Source organism: Corticium candelabrum, chromosome 1 (assembly GCF_963422355.1).
Source record: "Corticium candelabrum chromosome 1, ooCorCand1.1, whole genome shotgun sequence".
NCBI classification, from domain to species: domain Eukaryota; kingdom Metazoa; phylum Porifera; class Homoscleromorpha; order Homosclerophorida; family Plakinidae; genus Corticium; species Corticium candelabrum.
In genome coordinates, this window is record NC_085085.1 from 11,007,709 (window position 1) to 11,031,614 (window position 23,906).

Genomic DNA, 23,906 nt, shown 5'->3' on the forward strand with positions numbered 1-23,906 from the left:
ACTTAGCCTCATGCAGCCAAACTGTTTTCCGTCTAGTTTCTCTTGTTAGGAAATGTTTCCTGGTCGGCTCAAAATTTTCAACAAAATTGAAGAAAAATTCACTTTGATTACTTATTAATTAGGATATAGAGTATGAAGCTTGTTCTCTCGCAGTTTGCCTCTGCTAGTAGACTAAAACGTCGTCTATAGTCCTTGTAAGTAAAGCCGAACAATAACAATTACTCCAAAAGTCTCTATATACTGTATATCTATCCTGTCTCATGCCCATGGTGGGCATCAAATACAGTGAAACTATTCATTCCGTGCTCCTGTTGCATATGCTGGGCATACCTTAACAAGTCATCATCTCGATTACACATCACTGAGCACTACAACAGTAACACCATTCGCTCACTTTCTAAAACAATCGGTGGCAACCTCACGCTTGCAAGCAGCAGTCGAAGCCAACTGATAAAGTACCTATACATAAAAGCGTCATTAGCCACTGAATTCAAATCCACAGCTAAGAACCCAAAGTCCTGTCTGCAATTTGCTAAAGCAATGATATGACGTTCTTGCAAGTCGGTGGTCATTATTAAAAATTACTAGCTGGATCTAAGAACTAACCGTAAATATAAGCAAATGAATGATGATGGTGTAGAAAAACACAAATGTCCGGGCAAACTTGTTTGACAAAATAAACCTTCCCTGTAGCAGCAAAAAGTCATGATAGAGTTATGATTAGTCAAGAATACTTCAATTGCAGACAACACACATATGCTATGTATCACACCATACCCATACTGACACTGACACAACCATAGTAACAACACACATTACCAACCAAATTCAGAGTTGCCCTTTCTGGACCACTCAATCCCAAATACCGCTTCTCTTTTTCCTACACAAAGCAGGACAATGTTTACACTATAGACATTAGTCTTTTTTCAAAACGTTGCCTAACATGTATATTAAAATGTACCAAGAGTCTTGCTTTCCTCATTAAGATAACATTACAACAATTTACTGTTTTCTTGTTCCCAAGTAAATATAAAATTAATGAAGTATTCCAATCAAACTAATTTGGGCAAAGATGTTAAAGAACTGACAGTCTAGAATTATTATTTGTATGCAGCGTATCATTTAAGACTTTCTGTAAATTTTGATCACGTAGGATCTCTTGTTAATTAAATAAAAAGTGTCAAACACAAATGTCCATGCTTTCCAAACATTCAAATATTAATCAAGTCAATTAACTACATGCTGCTACAGGCTATCTATACCTTTTTACTAAAGGCAGAGAACGGATCCATTTTCTCTTCATATTCCATAGAATAGCGATGGACTGCATCATCACCTTGACGAACCTTTGACTGCAACAACGAAGTTCAGTTAATTGCGTTAAGACCATTCAACTTGTAGTGACTAACTGTAGCCGAGTAACTTTGAAGAAACTTGATTTTCTCATACAGTTTGACATTGTCTGATCGAAGTGTGTCAACTTCATTTCTCAACGATGAAATTACCTGCTGATGATGCCGAGTCTCCTATCAATTAAAATCAAAATATGTAACAAATTCAATACATAGATGGCAAATGTTCTCACTGCTTCCAACTCCATATTTCTGGCTCTAAATCGCTCTCTTTGACTTGAAATAATTGGTAACAGAGAGTCAGCTGTTCCAGATCCCGTTGCTGAGACACAGTGCATAAACTTTAGACAATGAAGTGTCACACTCTGCTGAATAGTTACATACCATATACAGGTTCTGATTGTGTCTTCAATATGCCCGCCACTCCCACAGGACTGGCTTCGCCCTAAATACAGTTGAATTGTACAATCTTACAGCAGACAACAACTTTGAAACAGACTTCGCCTTCCGTTCTAACTGGGAGAAATGATTGCACATTGACAAGATCTGTCTCCAACTGCTCTATTAGTGATCGCTGTTCCTCAATAGTTTTCTTTGCATCCTCCTGTCCCGATTCAAGCACAGACAGGCGACCTGAATGTACGTATCACAGTCAGTCAACAGGATAAAAGTTTGCAAAATGAGGCCTCTTCACATACTCTCCAGTCCACTCTGAGTAACACGCAAAGCTGTGTTTTCACTTTGCAAATCTGGGAAGCATATGATCAGTTACACAAAACTCTCTTTCACATCACTGCTCACTTCTGTTTTTCTCTAATAACAGCACTTCCAGAGTCTTTGGTTCACTTGTCTTCCATATCAATATACAAACGCTGCCAGTGCATGTGCATCAAGCAGTAAAATGGGACTCACTTTCAATTCCTCCTCACCAAAATCCAGTGAAAATTCCATAGTTTTCAATACTCTGTGTCACAACAAAATTTCTTAGCCAGTGTACTAAGACATGACTACCAATTACTAATCAGTATAAAGTACTTTAGTTCTCTTTTGATTTCTTCATAGTCCTGTTGTTGAACTAGTCTTGCCTCCTATATATAGTTTGATGCATGCAGACATTTGATGGTTCACTCATTTCCGATTAAGAGACTCACCAAAGACTCAATAGCAGCAGACTTAGCAGTCAACTGCTCCTCTAGCATTGCCACCTGAATAGATCACAATGAAAATAAAGTCCAGACTACACAGGAACGAATCAATAATCAAACATAATAAATATAGATTACAGTAGAGATAAAATCATTTAGTGAACTTTGATTAAGTTAAGCTGTACCAAGACAAAAGCAATTTAAAGACCTCATCAAATAAACCATACTGTATATGACAAGAGGATCATGAACATGACATGCTGCCTTGGCTGGAGAAACCAATTGTTTTGACAACAGCAGACCTTATTTGTCATATGCACTTGTACATTGTATAGTACAAACATCGATGTCAAACAGTTACTCAAATCCTACTTATAAATCAGTAGAACTGATGAGACTCAACGTCTTAGACCTGTTTGAGTATCTATAAACTATAATGCATTAATCTTTGAATCATACAGAGACAGCCTCGTAACTGCCTTACCCTACAAATGTGTATACAGTATATAATCATTCACCACCATAACACAAAAGATTAAAGTACTAGGGCACGTTTCCACTAGTGCCTAAACTGGTTTAACAAATGGTTTAAGCTAAAGGTGCAGCTAGTGGAAACATGGCCCTAGTTAGTTAATAGAAACTGAAGCAATTGTGTCTGCATTCAATCAAAGTTAGAAAAACTCGACTTCAAAATGGCATTGAATTCTGAGAGTAGAATAGATGCCGTTACTGTAGTAGTGCAAGTAATAACTAAACTTAGGTAGTATCAGACAAAATGTTGTAATGTACCTTTGATAAACCAGAATCTCGCATCTTGTTCAGTGACGATTGAAGCTGCTGGATGTCGGCAACCAGCTGAGATATCTAATAACCAAAAAACAATGGATAAAATACATCAGCAAAACTAATCTGTAATAAAGAAAGGACCTCGCCCTCTTTTGCTGCAAGTTCAACCTGTAGATTAGACTGAGACAATGAGTGTAAGCTGTCACTCTACAACCAGTGAGTAGCTAATGCAACAAACAGATCAACCAAGACAAAATCGTCTAACCAAAATGCTTTTCTCTTCATCTGTGTGATCTTGCCTAGCCTAATTCATCATAAATTTATCACTTATGTGTTTGAGTAACACATGAGACAAAGCAGCACACATCAAACAAACACAAATAATGCAAACAACACACATACAAATACAAATAAACATGCACACACACATAATACAAGCCTACAATAATGTAGAAAGACCACTACCACAGGTCATCGTATCCACATCAGCAAAATAGTGAGATAAAAGTAGTGATGACAAACACAAGCAAACAATCTAGATGTTATATGTAATGGATATTTCTTACAACTTGACATGTTGACATGCTGGTTACAAAATATGATTAAGTTGATTACTGTACTCAACTTTGCCAAGAACACTGTACACCATACAACCTGCATAATTAATTAATGTTATTAAGGTATGACATGCACACAATTTCTCAGTTTGGTCTAATCAAGTTTGCATAAGATATGCATCCAAAAGTAATCAAAACAAAACAAATATACAATCAAATAGTTGCCATAACAACAAATCAAAAATAGATACTATTATAATTAGAATTTTGTACGAGTCAACTTTCTCAATTTATAGCACACAGACACAAGTATCAACACGACCGTACAATATTTATAATTATACAAAACTGTACAACGTATAAAAATGTCAATACATCTGCATAAACACGCACATGTATAGTACTAACTTGACAATCCCTTAGTTGTGTTTGTGTTTGTTCCAGTTCTTTTTCTGCCGTTTCGGCTCTCTGTAAACCATTTCTGCTATAATAGTACTCACCAATAATAGACTATATATATGTATATGTATATATATATATATATATATATATATATATATATATATATATATATATATATATATACATACACACACACACACACACACACACACACACACACACACACACACACACACACACACACACACACACACACACACACACACATGTATAACCTGCAGTGTTCTTTCCAAGTCAGTTACAATAATTTCCATCTCAGACACTCTAGGAACATCAACATAACAACATATTATCTCCACTGCTGCACACATGCAAGCAATTAAAACATGCAGCTCACTTTGCAGCAGCCTGCTCTTCATACTTGGCTTTTAAGTCAAACAACTCCGATTGGCTGGAGTCCAAAGCTACAACAACAGCAATAATGGTTACAGCATTGCCAGACAAACATTAAATTCAACCAAATAACATTATAAAAAACTCGAGTTAAAAACACTTAAAACCAAAAAAATGTTCACATTCAAATATTATTTATTATACCTCCACAAAGGAGATTATGTTTTGGTTTGATTAGTCTGTTTATTTTTGTCTGTTAGCAAGATTACGTAAAAAGGCCTGGATGGATTTTGGAAAAAATTTACCAGAGGTCGGTCTTGACCCAAGTTAGAAGCAATTTCATTTCAGAAGTGATTCTGGTACACCAGATGCTGAGTTCCTGTGAAAAGTTGACCCTCGCATACAATTTCTTGACAACATGACCTAACTCATGCCAAATTTTACACACGCACACACACACACACACACACACACACACACACACACAGTACAAACATACATAGGTAAATAGACAAGATTAAACAAACAGTTTGGCTTTGCTTGCTGCTCATTAGAGAGATAATGTAGTTCAAAACTAGGAACAACATGCATTTGCTGATCACAATCCTGTTGAAAATAACCACACTCATACAATAAATGAAGCTAAACCCTCAGTTGCTAACTTTTAGACTACAGAACAGGTAGCTGCTGCACACTTCCTACAAACCGTTTATGCTGCACAACTGTTTGGGTGTGGCACCCCTCTTACATTTCTGGAGAAGTTTAAGTGTGTAGCCTAAATTTTCGCAAGCAAGAGAAAATGTAAAACATATTAATAGATTGCACTTGCGTTTGTTTAGAAACAACGCAATTACTAGACAGGCATCCGCTCCTCACAATTTAGCACATACAACTATAACAGTGAACCTACAATTGTAGTATACACTGAGTAGATAATACCACCCACATCTGTCTATTGACCCACCCACATCTGTCTATTGACCCACTCACATCTGTCTATTGACCTGCCCACATCCGTCTAATAGTCAAGTCATCGACAAGACCTACTACTGTACCCGAGGCTCTGCCTCAGGTTAATTAACTAATTACTGATAGCATAGTTGTTAGGGTCAATATGGCAATATTGCCACATTGGCAGGCGGGACTCATCACCTCAATGATAGACCTTGCCTGTGGGTTGGTCACTTGTCGGTCAATTATCTTGGAATGAGCCCCTCCCAATACGAGTCAATAAATGCCATACTGACCTGCTGACTATGCTGTAACTAATACATAAAAATATATTAGTACATTTAGCACAACTAGAGAATACAGCACGAAATTGCAATGTAGTAATACATGCCACATGACCAAGTTCCTAGATTTGTAACTAAAGTAAGTTATCTTTACCTGCTTGAAGAACACACACTTGCTGCTCAGATTCTCCCAATTTGTTAACAATTGCCAACTGAGTGTTTTGCAGTTCACTACAACAACAAATGTACAAAGACTGTCCACACTTAAGTACTCAAACTGTCACACATCTATGACTCATTGAAAACTCACTGTTCTTTGGCTCCAAATTTCTGCTGCAGTTCGTGCTCTTTCTCTTTAACTTTTGACTGTAAACAACGTAAACAACTCAGTAAGACTTAGTTTATGATAATTTGTACGACTTACCATCACAGCCTGCTCTTCTTTATCTTCATATTCTTTCAACTTCTCTTTCAATCGACTAACAGTTACCTCTACAAATCATAAATGACATGATGATGATGATGATATGACCACCTCATTGCATGCAATTCCATAAAGCCATCCACTCAACCATACTCAACTCACCTTGATTTTTTACTTGGGCAAACTCGGCATTGTATTCTTCCAATGTTTTCCTCAACTTCTTGTTTTCAATTTCAAAAGCCTGAAGCCCACATATAATGGTAAATGATCTTTGTATTACAATAGTTACATTACCTGCAGCGTGTCAATTTTCTTTTGTCGTTCCGCAGCCTGCTCCAGCAACGGAGTTGGATCTGCTCATTAGAAGTTCTCTCATTCACACATCGTAAGTAACATTACAGATTCACTCTACCTGGAGCATCGACAAGTTTCTTGTATAAATTGAGAAATGCTGCCTCAGCTGCTTTGCAACGGCGAGAAAGTGAATCAATCTGGCAATCAAACATCACGGCTAGACCAATATATATATTCTCGTGCCAAACTAAGATAAGTTTATAACAAACCTCCGCTTGAAAACTCTTGAGGAGTGGTGCAACTTGCTTTCTTGTCTCCTACAACATAAATCAAAACAAACAACTGGTGATTTCTGAAAGTTAAGACATCACGATGTTGGTATAAATACAACATTCACAGGTTGCTAATGTCACTTCTTCTGTTTGCATTTACCCTGTACGAAGACTCTGCCCTGCATATTTTTAGTTCAAAGAAAGACATAATGATAATAATGCCTGAGGCAAGTCACGCAGACTGTTCTATACACAAGTATATAGGGTTCTCCAAATTTGAAACGGAGCTATAGGGATGGTATAAAAGTAAAGAGACAAGATAGGGATGCCTGTGGTGCTCTTACACAATACATATATGTTAATGCATGGTAGGGAGACTATATCCAGTTTATTGACCAAGGTCTTGAGGAGCTTCCCGAAATAATTAGCGAGGAGAAAGCCTAAAAAAGACCGAGGTCAATAAACTGGATATCGTCGACCCTACCATGCATTAACCTATTTGTTGCATGTTTAACATCTTACTGTAATTAGAGTTCATAGATTATTCAAGTTGAATTAGAGTGGTTGTGTATTGCAATGGCTGCTAAAGTTTTATGTCAAACAACCACATTTTGACAGCTGTGAAGTGTTGTTGACGTACATGTCAGCCCCATAAGGCCACGCGCTCAAAAGTATTAGTACAGTACATTATCCACATGTTTTGCCAGCATGAAGTCGGATCAGAAAGAAGACATAGTAATAATGACCAGGACGCTGACAGCAGATTTGCTGAAAAGACGAGTACAGCAAGGGTACAATTTGCAAGAACATGACTGCCTGCAACAGTTGGGTGATGCGAATATTTGAAGCATGGAGAAGTAACCGAAACAAGGATGCTCCACAAGAAGAGCAGGTACCGACAGACAGACTTTCTCTCAACGAAGGATTCACAACTAGATGCAGCCAAACCACAGATGGATTGTCAAAAGTCTTACATTTACGTTGAGCACGATAAAAAATCATAGTGGTGGACTAAGTGATTTACGGCATCCAAACAAAAAAGTCACAAGGTAAATTATAGTCAAGCTCCAACGTGACTCTGTAAGGTAATAGCATTTTGTGGTTTGTGGTTTATCAGATACACTAATGAAGAAGCTGGTGACCTATGTTGCCATGTAAAAATTTTGGGTCTCTATATCTAATTAAGTAAGTTGCCAGCAGGATTTTCTCGAAAAGCCTTAATTCTATTATAAACCTTTGTTATCTACACCTTCATTTGGTCCTTGGTATTCAAAGCAAGTAATCGGTCATAACACTATAGTACTTTGGCTACAATGATGAAAGTGACGACAGCTGAAGCTGGTCTTCCAGTTTGAACCAACCACGCTCTTCAAGTTACTAGTGCGACAAGGCTGTTTCAAGTGGGAGTTCCTGAACATGTCATTCAAGGCAGAACCGGCTACAAAACCTTGCAAGCACTGAGACAATACCAAGAGCCATCTGAATTGCAGCAAATGGCAGCGTGCAAAAGTTTTTGATAATGGCCATGCACACACAGATTACACTGACGCAAAAGTCAAGGAGTCGGGAGAGACACGAAGTAGTCCAGGTTGAACAGCCGTCTGAAACAGAAAGAGAGAATCTATTTGTCATTTCTGACTGCGTCCTTACAAACTGTAGTACTGTGAACATTATTATTGGTAAAGAATACGCTTGTAATCTAAAATACATATGCCCATGTATTGATTGCTAGTTTTTTTTCGTTTTATTAAGTTAGTTGTGTTTTATGTCAGTAAGCAGTATATACTGCAGATATTGACCGGTCAATATACGTCTATTAACTGGTAAATATACAACATGTGGTTGGGTTGCTATGGTAGGTGTGTAATATAACGAGAAAAAGAATCCTAGCAACGGTGGAATACCCAAACATGCAACAAATACAAATGAAGAACCCTTTTTAAATGTGTTTGTTGCATGTTTGGGTGTTTATTCCGCCGTTGCTAGGATTCTTTTTCTCGTTATATTACACTCCTACCATAGCAACCCAACCACATGTTGTATATTTACCGGTCAATAAACGTATATTGACCTGTGGTCAATAAACGTATATTGACCTGTGGTCAATAAACGTATATTGACCTGTGGTCAATAAACGTATATTGACCTGTGGTCAATAAACGTATATTGACCGGTCAGAATCTGTATACTGCAAACCAACTAGCAATCAATACATGGGCATACCTATTTTAGATTACAAGCTTATTCTTTACCAATAATAATGTTCACAGTACTGCAGTTTGTAAAGACGCAGTCAGAAATGACAAATGGCGCCGGATTCTGTCTTCCCGTTTCAGACGGCTGTTCAACCTCGACTACTTTCAGCTCATCTGCCTGTTCCGTTGTCTCTCCGGACTCCTTGACTTTTGCGTCAGTGTAATCGGTGTGTCCATGGCCATTGTCCAAAACTTTGCACGCTGCCATTTGCTGCAATTCAGATGGCTCTTGATATTGTCTCAGTGCTTGCAAGGTTTTGTGGCCGGTTCTACCTTGAATTACATGTTCAGGAACTCCCGCTTGAAACAGCCTTGTCGCACTAGTAGCTCGAAGAGCGTGGTTGGTTCGAACTGGAAGACCAGCTTCAGCTGTCATCACTTTCATCATTGTAGCCAACGTGTTATGACCGATTACTTGCTTTGAATACCAAGGAGCAAATGAAGGAGTAGACGACAAAGGTTTATAATAGAAGGCTTCTCGAGAAAATCCTGCTGGCAACTTACTAAGATAGAGATCCAAAATTTTTACGTGGCAACGGTCACCAGCTTCTTCATTAGCGTATCTGATAAACCACAAACCACAAAATGCTATTACCTTACAGAAACACGTTGGAGCTTGACTATAATTTACCTTGTGACTTTTTTGTTTGGATGCCGTAAATCACGTAGTCCACCACTATGATTTTTGGATCCGTGCTCAACATAAATGTAACAGACTTTTGACAATCCGTCTGTGGTTTGGCTGCATCTAGTCATTTGACTCCATTTGAGGCTTCTGTGCTCCGCACCACCTCGAAGAGCAAAGTTTATCCCATTATAAAGGAATACTGCCCTCAGTAGTTTTACAGGTGTGTCTAAGCCAATTACTCCCTTCTTCCATAGACTGTCTTCTTCTTCAGCAGTGAATACACTGGAACCCTTGCGGTTCGTTCCTAGTCCTTCTTGACGTAATTCTCGACAGACTTTATCAAGAGCATTGCGCAAACCTTCAAAACGATGGTCTGCCTTGTCGAAAAAATTAAACGAATCGCTTCTGTACTGAGCTCGAAGTACACGTTGTAGCCCACACACCAATTGTACAAGAGTTTTTGGAGGATACTTGTCACCGTTGGTCTTCCTCGCCTCCAGTAGGAAGCATATTAGCCACTCTTGCAAAAGTTGTGAATCCTTCGTTGAGAGAATGTCTGTGGGTACCTGCTCTTCTTGTGGAGCATCCTTGTTTCGATTGCTTCTCCATGCTTCAAATGTTCGCATCGTCCAACTGTTGCAGGCAGTCGTATTCTTGCAAACCGTACCCTTGCTGTACTCCTGTACTTTGTCCGTACTCGTCTTTTCAGCAAATCTGCTGTCAAGCTGGCTAGTACTAGTGGTAAGCTTTTTGGAACCAATGCGTCTCATCTTTGTTGGCGGCTGAAAGTCGTCGTCCTGGTCACTATTACGGTCTTCTTTCTGATCCGACATCACGCTGGCAAAACACGTGGATACTGTACTGTACTAATACTTTTGAGCACGTGGCCTTATGGGGCTGACGTGCACGTCAACAACACTTTACAGCTGTCAAAATGTGGTTGTTTGACATAAAACTTTAGCTGTCATTGCAATACACAACCACTCTAATTCAACTTGAATAATCTATGAACTCTAATTACAGTAGGATGTTAAACATGCAACAAATAGGTTAATGCATGGTAGGGGCGACGATATCCAGTTTATTGACCGAGGTCTTTTCGGGGCTTTCTCCTCGATAATTAGCCTCGGCTAATTATCTCGGGAAGCCCCTCAAGACCTCGATCAATAAACTGGATATCGTCTCCCTACCATGCGTTAACATATATATATACAACACTTACTTGATGCAACATATAATACAGGGATTGTGTGGTAGAAGTTTTTGCTACCTATTGACAGTACCAGTCATCCCTATCTTGTATTTCACTTTTTATACCATCCCTATATCCCTCCGATCAAATTCAGAGATTTCTACACTACACATTTTAGATTACAACTCTGTTGGCACAAATTGCTTGACCTTGCATAAACTACAAATTTAGACTGTCAGTAGATCATGCCAGCTTCCAGCCTTCTGTGACTACAAGTAACATGCTGTCATTACAGATCATTACACTATAAAATGGCCTTGCGTGTAGATTCTTTAGTCATAATACTGTGTTCAGACTTACATAAAATAACAGTGCAGCCTGGTTTCGTACGATTCAGTTCTGTACAGCTTCATCGTACAGCATAACGTCAACCAACCCAAACTAAACCGTAGCCACCTCATCCCACTGTGCCAGCATGGTTAATTAATTAGAACAAGTTCATGTAATTTGGTAGTGTACCAAAGTCAAACCAATCTGGAGGACTTACGGCATGCACATTAGCTTTCACAATGTTACAGCCCGTCGAATATCTCACAGAACTAGACTCTGTAACTGTTTGCAGTTGAACATTTATGCTAAGGGATGGCTTGAGTTTTGCAATGTGAGGAGTAGTGATTTCTATGCAGTTGACATTTTGGTGGTAGAAATCTGTGGTTTCTGCCAAAACTTCAACGAGTAGTAATGTCTATATATATATATATATATATATATATACTGCAGTAGTCATTTTATTGCCAAAATTAACTCTTATACTGTTTCAGTATTTACAGTCATTTTGAATAAATTTTTGTCAATTGTTCTTTGCATATGCTGAAGCTTGTTTATCATTTAGAAGACCAAACATTCAAATTGTAAAAACATCCGTAAAAAATGGGCCGAAGCAGATGCATCCCTGTTTTACTGTGACGTTGGTAGGAACACTTACAAACTTGCACTCACTGTAAACTAAGAAGCCACATGAGATAAATGCCAAAATGAGCATCCAATGACAATGAATGTCTAGTAACAAGAGACAATTTAAAATGGCCTTTTTCAAAGTAAAGTAGATGTGCAGTGGGTAGTCAACAGAGTTGTAAGCATGAAGTTTAGCTGTGTGAAAGACTAATAATGTGGCAACAAAAGAAACTAAGAAAACTGAAAGTTTTTAGGAAGAAATTCAAAGCCGGAAGTTATGAAACCCACATAATTTTGTCCAAGTCTGTAAATGTCTGATGACTTCCAAAAAAGTATGGCACACCAAAAAGTGACAAAAAACAAAGAGACAGTTTGCTCCGTAATTACACCATAATATCTACTATTTTGTCACAATACATTGACAGACACACATACTTACAAATTAGACAGACAGACAAACAAGCACACATATAGACAAACAGACAGACTAATAATAACAACAGCCAGAGAGACAGAACACACGGACAGCTAAACGGACAACGAAAATGGAGAAAAATGATCGAATCACTTCTGTTGCCGAACGCTTGAACTCTCTACTCTGCTCTATCAGACGGCGCCTCGAGTTGTCTGATTCATCCTGTCTCTTAGCTGTATCCGCAGCTACCACGTCCAGTTCCCTCTAAAGCGACAACCGACAACCAAAATATCTCTTTAGCGTTTTCATCAAAAGAACGGCACTCCGAATTAACCCAACGCCCAAGCATTCCCCGTCTACCTGCAGCTGCTGAAGGCCAAAGTCCTTCCAGTACTGAGCCAGAGCCATCCGACGCAACAAATCACTAGAAATTATACCTGGTTGTTGAACTCGTTAATTTCAAATGGCTACCAAATGTGCGGATCACAGAGAGTTGTACAAAGCGAGGAGTGCGCGTTGGAAAGAGACATACAGAACGGTTTGTTATTGAACGTATAATTTTCTATTTATGTTTTAAGTTCGTAGCATTTCTCGCTAGAAATGTTTGCAACGACTGAGAGACAAGAGGGAGAGGCTCGTCGCTCAGCAGAGAGAGATAAGGATAGATGAAGTGAGGCGAGTGATGGACGAAGAAATGGAAACAATGGCGAGAGAAGGAGCTGGGATAGAGGCGAATGATCTCGTTGAGTTCATGGTGGCAGTCGAAGAAGAGTTGAGACGTGAAGGTTAATTGATATTAATTAAATCGAATATGTTTAGACTCCAATATTACTTAAATGGGTTTAATGAAGTGAGTTTCTAAGAGACGTAACAGTAATTGTAGCTTAGATTGTTGTCAGACTTACCTTCTTACTGTAGATGTCCAAACACACACACACACACACACACACACACACACACACACACACACACACACACACACACACACACACACACACACACACACACATCTATGATTACGCATGGCTAAGTGGGATGAGTGTACGATGTGTTAGAGTAATATCAAGAAAGAGACTACTGTAGTACTTAGTAGTTAGTGAGCATACAATAGTATATACCACGTATGTTATAATTATGCTTATTTTGTGTAGTTCGTACATGTTATGATGGTCATCATGACCAAGACGTCCAGTTTACAGAAGCATTACTGGCAGCTCATGTCACAAATAGATCTTCCAGTGCAATAGCCTGTCCTTTGTGTAAAAGGTTTTTGTGTGTGTGTCTCTCTCCCTCTTGTGCATGCTTTTAATGTCTATGTATGTATTTGCTGTATATAGTAGTTTTTTGAAGCAATGCCATGGTCTTATTCATTGTGACTGTGGTCTAAGAATCAACACTGACGTGAGTGCATTGCTTAGATTGTAGCATACTGCATTGAAATAGTTGGCTGTCTGATGTATTAGCAAGACTGTATCAGTCTAGACTATGTGAGAATTCAGTTGGAAGAGAGTACAACACGACACGGGTGAGCATCTCTACGTACTTTGTGTTTCTCCCATGTGACTGAAACCAAGCTTGGCAGCTTGCAGTGTACTGGTCAGCCCGCATTTGCGATTTGGGAAGTCCCTGAAGTCAGTATCTCAAATCTTACAATGACATGTGATGTAAGTATATGGTTATACGTCTTACCTCTGGAGGTGCAGGCCTTCAAGCCAGTCTTCTCTGTGTACTTTGCTATGTCGTTCCCATATGCAGCCGAGGAGAGACATGTAGAGTAATAGAGTAAAATTAGACTGGCATGAGGTCGGTCTCCAAACGTTAATTAAGTTAACTAATTTCATGCACCAGACTCTGTTAAAACTTAATTTGTGTTGTTTGCAGAGCTGTGATTGTCTAGAAATCATTGTCTGAGGGTACTGAATGAGCGACATGATGAACATGAAGTAAATTGACGGTTAAGTGGACAGTATAGTAATAATAAATAATGACCAACTTGTAGTATTTTTTGAATTATTGTCTAAAACATTTTCAATGATTCAAGCAGTGACTTGTCTGATACTAATTACGTGTTGCTGTGCATTCAACAAATTGGTTCATAGCTCTTGGTGATTTATGTGAAGTTCTGTATGTCTCTCTCCTTGTTAAAACTGACTTATTAACTTTATCTTAAGACCATGACACAAACAAATCTACAGAGATGTAAGTTTTATTATTAGATGTGCCCAGAATATGAATTCTGTTGGTCTGCACTTGTAAAATAGGTTTATGAGTGCATGGCCACCCCGTAGGTGCTGTACTTGTACACCTTGTATCTATAGTCTTTATTTTGTGTGTGTGTGTGTGTGTGTGTGTGTGTGTGTGTGTGTGTGTGTGTGTGTGTGTGTGTGTGTGTGTGTGTGTGCGTGCGTGCTCTCGCTCACATGTGAAATAGTAGACTTCAAAACGAAAAATCGTGATGTCGTACTGAAATGTGTGCCATTTGTAGAATTATGATTATCTGACATAGGCCTAATCATGACTAGTGAGATAGAGAAGGAAATTGAGGTTTTGAGAAGTAGGCTATATGAGCTACAGTGTATATTAGCAATGTGTCGCTGATGTCCGGAAATGCAATACAGATTACAATTTTGGAATGTAATAAGGTAATTGATGTGTATGCGACAATGGTGGAATCATACAACAGCATAAGCCGTGTATTATCTACTGTACAATGCTTTGATAGCTTCATAAGGTGGGTATAGAACACTCCCTTGTTTGTATAACTACACAGCGATGCTTATAGACATGAGTTCTTCCTTTCCAATGACATATAGCAGGGTGTACCCCAAATCTAGCATGCCCTTTTAGTTCACCTAGGACGAGAGACACAAAAATTTCCCATACTGAACTCCCATCAGCCATGCAGCATGTGTCGTACACTGTACCAGTGCATGTACCTGTGCATGTACCTGTAGACCAGTACTCCTCCAGTGCAGATGCAAGTTGAATGGAAAACAGCAGCAGAGGCAGCTAGTAGAGGCAGCAGAGATTGCAATGCCAAGCAAAAGCCTCGGAAACTGCTGCTCCCAGACATTCTATTGCAAAGTTCAAGATGAGTTCGAAGGTTCAAGCATTGACAGTGATGAATATTCAATAGGACAAAATCTAGGTGGTTGAGTAATATAATTGTTTTAATGGAACGAGACAGCTAAAGCTCTAATAACGAAACATAGAGTGTCTAACATTACAATTTCTATTACGCGTGCACCTCTGGATCAGCCCCTGCAAGTATTGTTGTAAATTTGTTGATGTTCCAGCTTGGACTATTACATGCTTTGGTAGTGATGCAACAAAGACATCATTGCTATTGTTACTAGTATTTATTCACAAAGCACAGCATCTAGAGTTGAACAATCAATAGCTACTACGTCTAGAACACCATGCTGTGCGGATACTGTCCTTTCTTTAGTGAGAAAATAGAAGACAAGTATGACTTCAACTGAGGGACCTTCTTGACAGACTCCAACACTTGCTGATCAACAGCCTTCTGATCGTCCTTTCTCTCCTGGCTTGGCTTGTATGTCTAAAAACACAGACGCACATATATATAGACTCTTGATTACAGCAACACTTCACAATGGCGAGTACAAAGTTCAGCAAGAGGGGTGACATCACACATCAGTAGGTGTCCCAAGTTTAACATCACAACTGACACTATTGTATGGCAAGTGAAACGTTAGTGTATTAGGATGTTTACTACTTATTTACAAAGTCGCAAAGCAATCCCTTCAGGCAACTGTCTGTGTTTGACAAGCCTTGAACTGCCCGTTCCATCATAGTCATATCATTTCTTAGATCAAACTGTAATGTGCTTGTCTATGTGCAAGTTCCATCATAATCATAAATTGAAATCTTCTCAACCCTCTAGTTAAATCAGCACAATTGCTTTGTAGCACTCAGTGTAGCATACTGTGTTAACAAGCACGGCCAATTCACCAGAGATCAATAAGTCCAATGCACCGTTTGACAGAAAACCAAGAATCAGGGTGCACCTACAAGTGTGTGTGTTTCAATTGATACGAAATGCCAACTCTCGAACCATCCAACGATGACAAGTTCGCTTCGATGACATGTTCACTTTGTACAAGGGCACTGTGAGTAAAATTTGGCAGGCAGACAAAAACACAGGTCTGGTTTATCGAGTCACTTGCCACACTTAATAATACAGTAACTAAAGTTATACTGAAATGTCTCACTTCTTCTCTAGTTGAGTCGAACATGTCCTCAGCACGTTTGCTTTTCTTCTTCTTTTCTCGTTTAAGAGCCTCATCTGTCAATCTGGCTGGAACTTTTAAATCATCTAAAGGAACTTGCGTTTTCGTTGCAATGACATACGCTTGATCCACCCGCCGCAAAGGACAACCATTCAGCTTAAAAGGTCCTGTGATATACATACAGAGTAAGCTCGAACACAATTACCAGTCCTCTCTGGAAAACTGTACAACAGACCTGTGACAAGCAGCAGCCCAGACTTCATTTGTTTCAAAAATACCACTCTCTACATGCACAATTCAACGTTACAACAAGTCAGTCAACTCATCTTGTCAACGTGACCTACTTTGCCCCTGTGAATACCAGCCAACAGAATTAGGACGGTCCCGGGTGTGATAGATGATCTCAGTTTTGCAGGCTTTGGATTCTTGCGATGTTTCAACGGTCTTGGAAGGTCTTCTGTAGGGTAGTATCGTTTCTGCAAGAACCACACAATCCTCAGTTCACTGCAATCACGTGATAGTTTGTAAAAGCGAATGAGTGCTCGTACTAACCCTCCTCTCAATAGGAACCACACGTTCTTTCCCATTCTTCTCACCCCCGATAGGTTTCGTCATAAAACGCTCCTCCTTGACTTCTGTCTTCTTTACAACTACCTTCTTCTTGCGATACAAAGCTTTCTTTTTGTACATGACCGACCGGCTGTACTTCATTACTCCACCGGGTAACCGTCGGTTCCGGGGAGCATGGGGAATTTTCAGATTATCAGCCATCTATGTGGAGTACAAGAGCAATGGATGGGCTGGAAAATCACCGATTCGCTATAGACCGTCACCTTCTCTCACGATGTTATCCGGGTTCTATGTTGGCTTGACGCATGCGTGCTACGGTTAAACAGCAAAAATGCAGAAGCGCGCGAGGTTGCAGCGTGAAGTGACATTGCTAGAAACGAGTCCTCCACACGGTGTGTCGTGTTGGCTCGAAGCCGATCAATGTGATAAACTAAAAGCAAGTAGGTAACACGTGTGATGTGATTCTAAAAAAAATTGACAATTGCTGTTGTAATATCAGAACTACTGTAAATGCAATCTATTGACAAGGTTCAGTCTTCTTGCCTTCATTAACTAAATTTGGATACTTATAACTATTGTTTACTTAAATTTGAAACAACATGTGTTGTGATGAGCATCAAATTGATTTTTGAATGGTTGCGGTGACAACTGATTTGTAATGCAACATGCAACATCTGTGTTTTAGAATTTTAGAGAACATTTGGTTTTGTTGCTTTTGACTGGCCTGTTGTGGCAGTCACTATCACCTTCAAACAGATGGTACAACACTATGGACTGTGATCATTGTCTATATGGCTGTAATTTGCTGCAGAATTACTGACTATATGACTATTGGTAGAAAGCATATGATATCTCTGCACTGCATCGTCGTATCTGTGATTACTAAAAGTCGTTTTACAGCAGTGAAACAGTCTACTAAGAGTCTATATGCAGAGAACAAAGGCGGCACCACAATTTATGGTACTTTCTAATTCATGTGTGGCTCATCATGAGCAGACCATTAAAGGGATGCATCAACAACCTTCTAATTTTTCAGCACTAATAACAGTCGTTATGCATACTTCCCAGCTTAGTCTGTCTTAATAGCTGTACAAAACTACTACAGTGAGTCTACACTCTTGCTGCCAGAGGGAGAAGTATGCATGGTATGTGATGATGGCATGTCCACTGATAACAGTGATGACTCATTGCATGGTATGTATGCACTGCATATATAGATCATTTGTGTTTTAATATAAACAATCTAGTGATATGTATGCACTGCATATATAGATCATTTGTGTTTTAATATAAACAATCTAGTGATAAATAGTGTCTGTGATTGTGACTGCCTGTATTTTCTGTTACGTTAGAGATTGTTGGAGGGACCGGAACGCCTTATGCACGTGGTGTCTTTGAGCTGGAAATAACTGTGCCAGAAAGATATCCATTTGAGCCTCCTCAAATTCGCTTTCTCACTCCTATCTATCATCCTAATATCGACGATGCAGGTAGAATATGTCTGGATTTGTTGAAGCTGCCACCACATGGAGCATGGAAACCATCACTAAACATCGCTAGTCTTCTCATGTCGATTCAGTTGTTGATGGCAGAACCAAATCCTGATGATGGCCTGATGGCCGATATAGCATCCGAGTACAAACAGAACAGACCGATATTCAAGCAGAAAGCTACAGCACACACTGAGAAATATGCACGAGACACGGGCCATGCTCATCACGACACAAGCAGCACTACCACTAGAACCAGCGGCAAACGAAAAGCCAATTGTGATGATGCAGTTACTGATGCTTCTGATATGCATCCCTACAAGCACTGGAAAAAAGATGGACGAACTGATACAGATTTGCCTGCATAGAGGCTCTTGGTATGTATCTATTATAAAACTTGTTCATAGAATAGCATATATGCCACGGCAGATTCTACCTCTTGACATAATGCAGGACGAACTGTAGAGTCAGATGCATACAACCACTGTGATGATACTGAATGATCTGTTGCTGACGAATCAACAATCAGTCGACGATATGTAATAAAGTGTCCGCTAAACACATCACCCACATGGCAGATGACAGACTTAAGCTGGTACAAGCTTTTGCGTTTTGTTTTACTAAACACGACAATCGAGTTGCTCAAAAATTATGGTAGACACAATGCCAACCTACTTGTGAACAAATGGTGCCATGTCAAGCTTGTGTGGAAATTGTACATGTGTGTTGTCCTTGAATGGAGTACCTCTGGCGTGCCAGTACGTTCTCTGGACGTGGATTGCTAGACATTTTGGCAACTAAGAAACAAACCACAAACATGCTACTCCTTGTAGGATACAATACATATTAAACCACAAACCTTCCCAAACCTTAGACGCTTGAAATATGCTGAAGGACTCGGAACCGGAACCTAGAAGCATGCAGGTGTGGCTGATTTAAACGTGTTTAATATGTGTTAATGTATAAATAACAACTTCATCGGACTTTAGCTGAACAACTTCGGATTGAACATAACAATGAAGACATCGCTCAATAGTCACAACACCCTATATAAGAACATGGCCATGCACACATACACAATGTCAGTAAACTGTTGCAAACTGTGGCGTATACCACATCTCTTGGAAGGCTGACTGAAATACTATCAAAGCCATCATACTTGATTGGTAACTGCAACAGTACACATCAACACTGTGCACATCCATATGTTAGATGGAAAGTACCTTTCGCTGCGATGTTGTGTGAATGAGACAACTTGCCAGAGTCCCATGGAATGGACTTGCCTGACCAGCTCGTACTGGTAGTTCAACAAAAAAGACTTTGATACACAAAAGTGCAACAAACACAGTTTGACAAACCTCTTTCTTGTAAGACACCGTCTGAGGAGTGATTCAGAGATAGCGACGGCTAAGTAACATAAGTATAACAAATGAAAAGCTCAAATGGAGACTAACATGATCAACATACCCAAGCTGATGTCACCATATTTAAACCCTTACAATGGCCATCCTACAAAATATAAAAGATAGGTACTCTACTGCAACTGTACACGTTTGTAAGTACCTACTAGTACATGAACTGTGTACACCAGCAAACCATCACTTTGATAATTGCTATAACTTCCTACGATGGCTCTCACTCTACTATTCTATATGTCACTGATGGCTCTACATGCCAATTGCACCCTCATCATGTGACATACATGGCTGAAACTAAATGCATGCAGCATCTCACTGACTGCTTAAGTGCATCTAGTGGATATTATGCACTGATACAGTAGCAATTATAAATACAAATTGGTGTGTACACTATACAACAGACAGCAATGGCACTCTTGCAAAAACAAACTTGATTTGCAAACATAAACTGACTAAACAGTGGGGAATGGTCTAATTAAAATGCACAGCAAAGACCATCTGATGTGCTTAGAGAGTAGTCTCGCGTAGCCAGACCCTTAGCCAGACCCTTCCCGCCTACATCCTTCCGAAAGGATGCAAGCGGGAAGGGTCTGGCTACGCGAGACTACTTAGAGAGATGAACTATAAGTCAAACAGACATTGAAAAGCATTTAAAAAACTGCAAACAAGCTCAGCTATCCTTTTCCTCAAATTTGAAGAGGCAATAGAGTAAGTCTGAAATTTGCTTGACCACTTCGTTGCAGCATCATAATTGTATACAATAACTATCTATGACTTTCTATATTCCATCATATTAGATTCCTATTCTAGACACCATCAAAGCATGCATTTAGAACAAAACTCCCATTCCTCAATATCACCTAAACAATCAGAGAAAAGACAAGACAGATATTAAGCCACCACAGTTATTAAAATAAGTTGAGTCCAATTTTCTTTAAAAATTAATTCAGAATCAGTAAGTAACCTACAATGTACTATTACAGTCGAGACATACAGTACCTCACAGAGAGCTGAAACAAGTACATGGAAAAATTCATGTGAATCCTGCACATACAAGCATCGCTCATAAAAACATATTCGGAATAAGGTAATCCATCTCTACCTGTTCTTCAGTTACAGGAATCACCCAACCAATATCCAGCAAGGCTTGAACAATTGCTGTTGGATCAACGACATCAGCAATGGAAGCCTTAGACGACAACACTGAAACAATAAATATACAGCAACATGCAACACCAATTCTACTGGTAATCATGCAGTAGTGCATCACATACATGTCAATACATCGGATACTGTAGCAAATAGTGACCTATTTTCACACCGACTTGAGTTTCTGACACAATGCTTCACCCATGCAACAAACAGGGGACAGGCTGCCAGTGCCTAGAAACATGCGTATAATACATCTTAAATAAATAAATAAATCAACAGCAGCAACAATCATTACAAAGAAATCAAAGACAAATGTAGTCAAAAGTGTTCATTTAAGTTTGTTCATTTGTTAATTCAGAGTTTACAAAACACCTTCATAAAACCCACAACATCAATACTACAAATGACGTCAGCACAAACTAACAAACATCTGTCCATAATCTCAAGAAAACAAATATACAGAGTCTAAATAGATAATAATAACAAACAAATCATTACATTACAGCCTTAGAGCAGACACATTCTCATAGGGTACATTTCGTTTATGCACAAGACTTGGTTGTCCAAATATTTATACAAGCTTGTGTTTTGACTAACCTGCAATAAAGCGTTCACAAAACATGTGTTTCCAATGTTGAGAAGTCCTGGAAAGCCTACATAAAGCTAAATATTAACTATTGACACTTCTTGTTAAAATTTAATTAACACCTTTACAGTCATCATAACTGTACCTACAGTACAACCCAATATCCAAACACCAATTACTGAGACATTTTGATAATCCTAGACAAATTTATTTCCGACTGAAAAGCACATGTCTTTCTCGTGTTTCCAGTGTGGCATCGTTCCAACTTGGAAATCTGTGAACCTATACTCCAAAATCGAAACGATAGAAGACTTTTTACATCCAATTATAAAAGTGTAAAACACATTGAGTCGTTATCAAGCTAATATTGCTGCATTTAATTAATTAAACATTAGTTAATTATGTACTTGACTGACTGAGCCTCAAGGAAGTCACCACACCATCATTTCATTTATCCAGACTTTCAATTATCCAGACAATTTGGCCTCTGCAAAAAAGTCCGAATAATTGGGGTTGTACTGTAGTGTAATATATAAATTTCAAAAAAGGTTTACTACAAGTCAATGAATTAACTATCTAATACATACTATTCAGTTTTAAAATATATTTCAAATTTACACAAACACCTACGTACTCAGTCCAAGTTGCACGAAGCTCTCACCTTCCCAATTCAGTGGTCATTTCCTCTAAATACAATCTCTCTAAATTTGTTTATTAAAAATTGCCAAAAATGACGTAGAACAAGTGACTGCACTGTTGATCATAGAGCTGGCCAGTTCAATACGCACGTTCCACATTCTAAACTGATTGCAAGGGCAAATCTAGGACTTTTAACAGCAGATGCTGACCATTGTCTGAGAGATTAGATGCAGATGCATATGTCCACTTGCCAGTGACAAGCAAAACAACCAGACTTTAGCTTGTAGACAGTGTCTGTGACCATGGCCAGTTTGCTATGTTTGTGTGTATCGCCGGTGTCCAAGAAAACACCAACAACACATATTCATAAATAAACTGCATAGATAAGAAAGTCATGCTTATCCCTCAACACCCCTTCTAGCCTAATTAATTGTGTCTACTCATTTTGTAAAAATATCTGTGGAATGTGTAGTGTCTTTCAATAGCTAAAATAACAATGGATAAGAATTCCAGGATTTGTTGAGGCATCTCTTAAGATGAAAATACTACAGACTAAATTCCTTAAACAAGCCACAGATTCAAGAAATGAACTTGTGAGAGGACTGGCATTGCTAATAGTTAGATGTAGTTATCCTGGACATGGATTGGATATGGTAGATGGTAATATTTTTTTTCGTGTAGGTTAAGTGATTTTGTGTGTTAGTTATGTCATTTGTCTACATGTGCGTGTGTTTTCTGTTGCCCCTATGAGGGAACTACACCAGATGTGGTGTAATAAAAATAACTTATTATTATTATAACTATTTCCTTATTCTTTATCAATTGTATGTTTCCATGTGTTCTTAGCATCTTACTTTAATTAATTAATTCAGTTACTTTATTTCAGGCCCGAATCCAGATGGGGTTCAGGGGGTTAAACCCCTCTTTTCCAATAGGCGTGGTTCAATAATTTCATATAATTTCATTAGAAAAGAGAAAATTAGTAATACTATAAATAACTGCTACCAGGTCAACCCCCTCTTTCAAAAATTCCTGGATCCGGCCCTGTGTTTGATTAGTTAATTTGACCAAATCAATTTTGTAATAATCATCTGGTGTTGAAACAAGTTTTTATAATACTAAAATGCATATGGAAACAGTGTCTAGCCCTTACAACTTCTACATGTACACACATGAAGTTATCCACATCCCCAACAGCCATAAAAAAGTAAACATACCACGCACTGTTCTAAACTTCCAAGGGCTTCCAAATACGACGTAAAGTATGACGACACCAACAGCAGACACGGCTCCCAGGAGGGTCACCAACGAAGCGGACATTGAAAACACGTGACGTCCGGGACTTGTGCTGTCCGACTTGCATACTCATTACTGTCAAGTATTATTTATCTAAAATATACAAACATTTGATTCATACAGGTTCGTACTGCACTGCACTGTACTCTAGCATGGAGACGGCTATTTTGTTGCACGAATATGGTGCAAATGTGTAAA

The 23,906-nt window shown here is 38.9% G+C and overlaps 5 protein-coding genes across 6 annotated transcripts; 2 read left to right on the plus strand and 3 right to left on the minus strand.

The window, feature by feature from the left end:
* Window positions 1–36: 36 nt before the first annotated feature.
* LOC134181626 (protein CASP-like) lies at window positions 37–12,754 on the minus strand. Its single transcript, XM_062648896.1, has 29 exons — window positions 12,665–12,754; window positions 12,458–12,568; window positions 6,858–6,905; window positions 6,707–6,785; window positions 6,589–6,647; window positions 6,457–6,535; window positions 6,295–6,362; window positions 6,181–6,236; window positions 6,025–6,101; window positions 4,640–4,706; window positions 4,518–4,566; window positions 4,249–4,308; window positions 3,549–3,587; window positions 3,425–3,490; window positions 3,287–3,361; window positions 2,504–2,557; window positions 2,388–2,440; window positions 2,265–2,316; window positions 2,154–2,202; window positions 2,051–2,101; window positions 1,852–1,985; window positions 1,737–1,797; window positions 1,586–1,674; window positions 1,410–1,526; window positions 1,263–1,352; window positions 824–880; window positions 607–687; window positions 395–459; window positions 37–330 (listed from the first exon to the last, which is right to left on the minus strand). The coding sequence occupies exons 1-29, from the start codon at window positions 12,710–12,712 to the stop codon at window positions 249–251; spliced, it is 2,016 nt and encodes a 671-aa protein (XP_062504880.1). The 5' UTR covers window positions 12,713–12,754; the 3' UTR covers window positions 37–248.
* An 11-nt stretch (window positions 12,755–12,765) lies between these two features.
* LOC134181637 (RPA-interacting protein A-like) lies at window positions 12,766–14,391 on the plus strand. Of its 2 annotated transcripts, none has more exons than XM_062648907.1 (7): window positions 12,766–12,842; window positions 12,903–13,089; window positions 13,456–13,570; window positions 13,642–13,705; window positions 13,768–13,829; window positions 13,887–13,968; window positions 14,186–14,391. In XM_062648907.1, the coding sequence occupies exons 1-7, from the start codon at window positions 12,768–12,770 to the stop codon at window positions 14,213–14,215; spliced, it is 615 nt and encodes a 204-aa protein (XP_062504891.1). In that variant the 5' UTR covers window positions 12,766–12,767; the 3' UTR covers window positions 14,216–14,391. The 2 variants fall into 2 exon arrangements, with proteins under 2 accessions (XP_062504891.1, XP_062504897.1); XM_062648913.1 differs by having other exon boundaries at window positions 13,645–13,705.
* A 1,253-nt stretch (window positions 14,392–15,644) lies between these two features.
* On the minus strand, window positions 15,645–17,431 carry LOC134181579 (large ribosomal subunit protein eL6-like). Its single transcript, XM_062648851.1, has 6 exons — window positions 17,391–17,431; window positions 17,110–17,328; window positions 16,902–17,033; window positions 16,793–16,841; window positions 16,540–16,724; window positions 15,645–15,866 (listed from the first exon to the last, which is right to left on the minus strand). Exons 2-6 carry the CDS (start codon window positions 17,326–17,328, stop codon window positions 15,714–15,716), a joined length of 738 nt encoding a protein of 245 aa, XP_062504835.1. The 5' UTR covers window positions 17,391–17,431; the 3' UTR covers window positions 15,645–15,713.
* On the plus strand, window positions 17,429–19,065 carry LOC134181589 (ubiquitin-conjugating enzyme E2 T-like). The gene is made up of 2 exons (XM_062648861.1): window positions 17,429–17,567; window positions 18,480–19,065. Exons 1-2 carry the CDS (start codon window positions 17,459–17,461, stop codon window positions 18,983–18,985), a joined length of 615 nt encoding a protein of 204 aa, XP_062504845.1. The 5' UTR covers window positions 17,429–17,458; the 3' UTR covers window positions 18,986–19,065.
* On the minus strand, window positions 18,964–23,825 carry LOC134181568 (ubiquitin carboxyl-terminal hydrolase 30-like). Its single transcript, XM_062648840.1, has 13 exons — window positions 23,630–23,825; window positions 21,785–21,840; window positions 21,310–21,418; window positions 21,138–21,238; window positions 21,035–21,079; window positions 20,085–20,126; window positions 19,976–20,024; window positions 19,841–19,914; window positions 19,731–19,787; window positions 19,592–19,663; window positions 19,477–19,527; window positions 19,293–19,414; window positions 18,964–19,237 (listed from the first exon to the last, which is right to left on the minus strand). The coding sequence occupies exons 1-13, from the start codon at window positions 23,730–23,732 to the stop codon at window positions 19,006–19,008; spliced, it is 1,113 nt and encodes a 370-aa protein (XP_062504824.1). The 5' UTR covers window positions 23,733–23,825; the 3' UTR covers window positions 18,964–19,005.
* Between the last annotated feature and the right edge of the window lie 81 nt (window positions 23,826–23,906).

What these genes read in the sequence shown, in the direction of transcription:
- LOC134181626 (XM_062648896.1), bottom strand. Translation starts at nt 12,712, where the DNA reads ATGGCTCTGGCTCAGTACTGGAAGGACTTTGGCCTTCAGCAGCTGCAG. An exon ending in AGTGTGTGTTCTTCAAGCAG is followed by an intron (nt 4,707 to 6,024) that starts GTAAAGATAACT and finishes CTGTTGTTGTAG; the next exon opens with CTTTGGACTCCAGCCAATCG. An exon ending in GAAGAGCAGGCTGCTGCAAA is followed by an intron (nt 4,567 to 4,639) that starts GTGAGCTGCATG and finishes TGATGTTCCTAG; the next exon opens with AGTGTCTGAGATGGAAATTA.
- LOC134181637 (XM_062648907.1), top strand. Translation starts at nt 12,768, where the DNA reads ATGGCTACCAAATGTGCGGATCACAGAGAGTTGTACAAAGCGAGGAGT. An exon ending in GGAAAGAGACATACAGAACG is followed by an intron (nt 12,843 to 12,902) that starts GTTTGTTATTGA and finishes ATTTCTCGCTAG; the next exon opens with AAATGTTTGCAACGACTGAG. An exon ending in AGAAGAGTTGAGACGTGAAG is followed by an intron (nt 13,090 to 13,455) that starts GTTAATTGATAT and finishes TATTTTGTGTAG; the next exon opens with TTCGTACATGTTATGATGGT.
- LOC134181579 (XM_062648851.1), bottom strand. Translation starts at nt 17,328, where the DNA reads ATGGCTGATAATCTGAAAATTCCCCATGCTCCCCGGAACCGACGGTTA. An exon ending in TGGTTCCTATTGAGAGGAGG is followed by an intron (nt 17,034 to 17,109) that starts GTTAGTACGAGC and finishes TGGTTCTTGCAG; the next exon opens with AAACGATACTACCCTACAGA. An exon ending in TCGACTCAACTAGAGAAGAA is followed by an intron (nt 15,867 to 16,539) that starts GTGAGACATTTC and finishes CTGTGTTTTTAG; the next exon opens with ACATACAAGCCAAGCCAGGA.
- LOC134181589 (XM_062648861.1), top strand. Translation starts at nt 17,459, where the DNA reads ATGCAGAAGCGCGCGAGGTTGCAGCGTGAAGTGACATTGCTAGAAACG. An exon ending in ATGTGATAAACTAAAAGCAA is followed by an intron (nt 17,568 to 18,479) that starts GTAGGTAACACG and finishes CTGTTACGTTAG; the next exon opens with AGATTGTTGGAGGGACCGGA.
- LOC134181568 (XM_062648840.1), bottom strand. Translation starts at nt 23,732, where the DNA reads ATGTCCGCTTCGTTGGTGACCCTCCTGGGAGCCGTGTCTGCTGTTGGT. An exon ending in ATATGGTGACATCAGCTTGG is followed by an intron (nt 20,025 to 20,084) that starts GTATGTTGATCA and finishes TATGTTACTTAG; the next exon opens with CCGTCGCTATCTCTGAATCA. An exon ending in AGCGTCTAAGGTTTGGGAAG is followed by an intron (nt 19,415 to 19,476) that starts GTTTGTGGTTTA and finishes TTTGTTTCTTAG; the next exon opens with TTGCCAAAATGTCTAGCAAT.